The sequence below is a fragment of the Carettochelys insculpta genome, chromosome 22 (genome assembly GCF_033958435.1).
Source record: "Carettochelys insculpta isolate YL-2023 chromosome 22, ASM3395843v1, whole genome shotgun sequence".
NCBI lineage: Eukaryota > Metazoa > Chordata > Testudines > Carettochelyidae > Carettochelys > Carettochelys insculpta.
In genome coordinates, this window is record NC_134158.1 from 15,375,298 (window position 1) to 15,380,287 (window position 4,990).

At 61.6% G+C, this 4,990-nt stretch overlaps 1 protein-coding gene across 1 annotated transcript; it reads right to left on the reverse strand.

Annotated features, from left to right (window-relative positions):
* Positions 1-1,085: 1,085 nt before the first annotated feature.
* On the reverse strand, positions 1,086-4,682 carry IL11 (interleukin 11). The gene is made up of 4 exons (XM_075016570.1): positions 4,548-4,682; positions 3,873-3,959; positions 3,357-3,515; positions 1,086-2,852 (listed from the first exon to the last, which is right to left on the reverse strand). The coding sequence occupies exons 2-4, from the start codon at positions 3,924-3,926 to the stop codon at positions 2,688-2,690; spliced, it is 378 nt and encodes a 125-aa protein (XP_074872671.1). The 5' UTR covers positions 3,927-3,959; positions 4,548-4,682; the 3' UTR covers positions 1,086-2,687.
* Between the last annotated feature and the right edge of the window lie 308 nt (positions 4,683-4,990).

The window sequence follows — 4,990 nt, forward strand, 5'->3', positions numbered from 1 at the left end:
ACTCAGGAACCCCACAGAGCCGCCCCCCAAACGCGGAAGTGCCCGCCTCGGGGACCAGAAACGGAGAAAAGACTTATCTCCCCCGCGCGGGGAAACGGGGGTTAGCGGGGAGGAGGGGGGCAGATCCCAGCTGCGGGGAGGTAGATCCAGGAAGCAGGGGTTCCCACCCACACCCTCTTCCCCGCCTCCCCAAGACCCGGAGCTAAGGCGGGTTGGGGTCTCACCCCCCCCACAGGAAGAGGATTAGGGTCGGGGTACCCTCCCCCCCACGGCACCGGGCTCTGTCTGTCGGTCTGTCCAGACGCTCCCTGACGCACGTGGGGGGGGCTGCCGGCTGCCCGGCTCCAGCTGGGCTCAAGGTTCGAAACCCGCCCACATTCACCCTGGGGGTGAGAGAGGGCGGGCGGCAGAGATTGGCGTTTGGATTGGCCAATGGGGATTGTAGAAAACGCCCGGGGTGGCCAATAAGGAAGATACAGGGCGCAGCGCCTGGGGTGGGGAGGAGGAAATCAGCTTTCGATCATGTGATGTGGGGAAATCAGCTGACAGCGAGGCTGGGGCTGTTGGGAGAAGGGGGGTTGCTGGAGCTCATGGTGGGGCGCTTTGGGGGATGGGCAGGGAGCAGGTGGGGTGCTTTGGGGGTAGGGGTAGCTGGGGGTGCTCTGGGAATGCGGGGTTGATGGGAGGTTAAGCTTTATCTCACTGGCTCCCAAATTTACCCCTGTGGGTCCCCTTCTTCCCCGAAGCAGCCCACAGTCTGCCAGCTGCAGATTTTTCAGCTCAGCGCTGGGTTTCCCACCAGGCTCTGCAATGGGTCAGACCCAGGCCCAGGCCCAGCCCCTCCCCATCCAGAGCATTGTCTCTTCTCTGGACCCCTCAGTGCCAGGAACACCTCAGTTCCCCTCCCACCCCCATACATACCAGGCTGGAACCAGAACCCCAGTGCAAAGACCCATTAGCCCAGCCCCACACATTGATCGGGTGGGAGGTTGCAGTGTTGTAAGTCTGGATCCCCACCATCAGCCCCCCCACACCCTTAAACACCCATGTGCCCACCAATCAAGACACTGACACATCTCTTCCACCCATCTAGGTTTTTATTTCAAAACATTGTGTTTCCCTGTGTTTTTGTTTTTTTAAAGCCTTTTCTAAAAAAGGAGTAAAACGCTGGCTCAATAAATAATCTGAATGTGATCCTAATAATAATAATAATTAGCGAAACAGCCTGAGCTCAGACTAGATAATAAATTAAATAATTTAAAACTGCCTTGTCCAATGGATTAATAAATACTGGGGCCTGGCGGGGGGGGAATTTTTCATAGTGAGGGTATAAATACAGACACGAGGGGGCAGTTACACCAAAATATGGCCTAGCAGGGACCTAGGATGATGGGGGGTGGTAAAAGATCCTTGTGGGAAGTGGCTGATGCTCTGTGTCTGGGCAGCGCCTGGCCTGACGGGGTCCCGACCTTGGTGACTCTGTGTCTGGGCAGCGCCCGGCCCAACAGGGCCCTGATCTCCATGACTCTGTGTCTGGGTGGTGCCTGGTTTGATGGGGCCCAATCACAAATCTGCCCAGGGAACCTGTGATCAGTCATAACACGGACATGGAAATTTACCCTGGAGAAGAATGTCTTGCCTGGGTTTGGCCACACTCACAGCTCAGCAGGTCCCCTCAGCACCATAATTTGTGGCTGCGGGCTCACCGCCTCCAAGCCCCATCCCTCTGTCTGAACAATGTAACATGCCTACTGGCTCCCCACCCCCACTCTCACCACTGGATCCTAGATCCCTGCCAGAGCCAGGTCAAGCACACAGGAGTCCTGGCTCCAAGCCCTGCCCATGTGCAAACCATTGAACCCCACTTCCTTAACAGAGCCAGGGAGCGAACCCAGGAGTCCTGGCTCCAAGCCCTGCCCATGTGCTAACCATTGAACCCCACTTTCTTAACAGAGCCGGGGAGCGAACCCAGGAGTCCTGAGTTCCTTTAGGGTCCAGAATTTGAGAGTGTAGTGAACTTCCAGCGCACGGTCCCATGGGCTTTTGCAGGGCGCACACAGCATGAGATTGGATCTGTCACTGGCCTCACCCGGGACGGCTATAAATCCCCGCCCTCGCCCACGGAATAAAGGATGGACCGTCTGTAATTGGGGCGAGGGGCGAATCAGCGAGGGGCTGCAGTTCCTCAGTGTGGCCAGGAGGTGTCACTGTTGCCACAGCAGGGAAGCAGTTGGGAGGCCCTGACCTGAGCCGGGAGGCAGGGAAACCCCTGCGTGCCCCCCAGACGGGGGGAGGAACCCTAACATGAAATTAATGCAAAAATAGGAAGATGCTAACGAGCCCCCGCCCCGGTCGCCTACCATACAATAAATAAATAAATAGCGTGTGGCATAAATAAAAGAGTGCTACATCCGGGGAGGGGGCTGGCCACCGAGCACCCCCCCATTGCTGGTGGGGAGATCCTGAGGGGCCGTGGCTGGGGAGCAGGGTTCCTGCACCCCAGGGTGCTGGGTGGGGAAACCTGGGGGTGCTATTGCGGGGGGCAGGGACCCCACACCTCAAGTGCTGGTGGTGAACCCCGGAGTCCCGTGGCTGGGGTCAGGGTCCCTGCACCCTGGAATGCTGGATGGGGGGGCCCTGCTTGGCCTGTGGCCCGGGCTCCCCAAGGCACCGGCTGCCCCCCCCCTTCACAGCTTGTTGCGGATGAGAAGCAGAGCACGGGCGGCCCAGTCCAGGTAGAGGTGGAGGCTGTGGAAGATGGCGTGGCCAGCCTGCACCACCATCCAGTGGGTGCCGTGGGAAGGTAGCATGGGTAGCGGGTCGCTGGGCCGCGACAGGTTCAGCTTGGACATCTGCGGCGGGGCGGGAGAGAAGGGAGAGAGTGAGTGAGACGGAGACAGACCAGGGCTGCCCCCTGCAGGTGTGTGTGTGTGAGAACAGCACTGCCCCTGCTGGTGTGTGTTTGTGTTTGTGTGTGTGTGTGTGTGTGTGTGAGAGACACACCTGTGCTGCCCCTGGAGGGGTGTGTGCATGTGGGAGACCAGTGCTGCCCCCTGCTGGATTGTGTGTGTGTGTGTGTGCATGCGTGCCCCCTAATACCAGACCCACCCCACCACCCTCCCAGTTGCTTAAGGCACTACCTCAGATCAAGTGTTCCAGGCCCCATCTCATGCCCTTGGCCCCACCTGTCACCTCAGAGATCCCAGGCCCTGCCCCCCCAAGTGAGGTGTATTCCCCCCATGATCCACCCCCAGGCAAGGAGTGTCCCCCCAGACCTGGCATGGCCCTCAGACTCTGCCCTCAAGCCCCGCCCCTTGACTCAGGCCCCGCCCCTTCACCCAGGCCCCGCCCCTTACCAGGTGCTCCAGGCGCCTGTGCAGACGCTCCAGCCGGGCGTGCAGGGCTCCCACGTCGGGCTCCAGGGGCCGCAGCACAGGGCCCGCCCGGCGCAGCCACTCCAGGTGCTTCTGGTAGCTCTGCAGGTCTGCGCTGAGCCGCGCCAGACCCCCGGGCACCTGGGGCAAAAAGGGGGTTACCCACGGCAACGGGAGGTCCCAGTCCCTGTCCCCAAGACCTGCTGGGATCCCCCCAAGACCAGACCCGCCCCCGCTACCCCTTCCAGGATCCCCCTAGAGTCAGTGGCTGAATCCCCAGGTTGCGGGGGGGACACAGGTGCCCACTATGGGCACTGCAGCCCCAGAGCATCTCCCCCACTCAGCAGGGAGGGGCCTTAGCCTCGCTGGGGGGACAGAAACTGAGTATAGAACCCAGGTGTCCTGGCTTCCACCCCCACCCCCACAACCACTAACCCCCCTTCCCTTCCCTTCCCGATCTGGGATGGAACCCAGGAGTCCAAGCTCCGGGCTGCTCACCTGGATGCTGGCCAGCTCCACCGCGCTCATAGACAGCACAGGCAGCGTGTCCATCTTGTGCTCCCCCTCGGCTGGATACCGGGATTTCTGGGGGCAGAGGGTGGGATCAGGACTGGTCAGACCATCCCACCCAGCCCCTCCTCCTGGGGACAGACAGGAGCTGGGGAGCCCAGTGTATTCTCCCCCTCCCCCCCGCAGACTGAAAAGAGATGGGGAGATATGAGGGTAGGTGGGCCCAGGGGACTGAGCAGGGAGGGGGCTACAAGGGTAGCTGGGCCCAGGAGGATGAGCTGGGAACAGGTGTCTGGGTATCATCAGCCCAAGGGTCTGGGAGCAAGGGGGCAGGTAATCAGGGCAGGGGGCAGGTACTTGAGTATCACCCTGGGGAGCTGAGGCCAGGGGAGGGGTAAGCAGGGGCAGATAGCCAGGGCCAGGCGGCATGTACCCAGGGGACAGGGACAGGGGATGGATACCCAGGGGCAGGTGTCCGGGGGCTAGGGGAAGGTACCCAGGGTCAGGTACCCAGGGACAGGTGTCCGGGGGCTAGGGGAAGGTACCCAGGGTCAGGTACCCAGGGACAGGTGTCCAGGGGCTAGGGGAAGGTAAGCGAGGGGCCAGGTACCCAGGGGCTGGGGGCAGTAGCCGGGTCCGGGAGCATGCAGGGGCCAGACGTACGAAGTGATGGAACAGGTGTTTGGTGTCACTCAGCAGGTTCTTGGCCAGGCTGATGATGGAGTCGAAGTCAACCCGGGGGTCCCAAGGCTTCAGGCGTGGGGCAGGATGTCCCTGCAGCCCCTCACACAGGCTTAGCAGCGCCACCAGCAGCCGGCACACACTGCCTGTGGGGGAGAGAGATGGTGGCTGAGAGGTGGGACAGGCAGCCAGGACTCCTGGTGTCTCTCCTTGTCTCTGGGAGGGAGTGGGGTCTAGTGGTTAAAGTGATGGGGGGAGCTCGGAGCCAGGACTCCTGGGTTCTTCCCCTGGCCAACTACTAGCGCTGCTGGTACAGCCATGGTGACTGAGCCCTCTGCTGTGTGAGTGCCCCCCGCCCCTGGGTGCTGGGCTCGCTGGCTCTGGGGAGGGGTGCTGGCTGGACCCCACACCCTGCCCCCACTTCC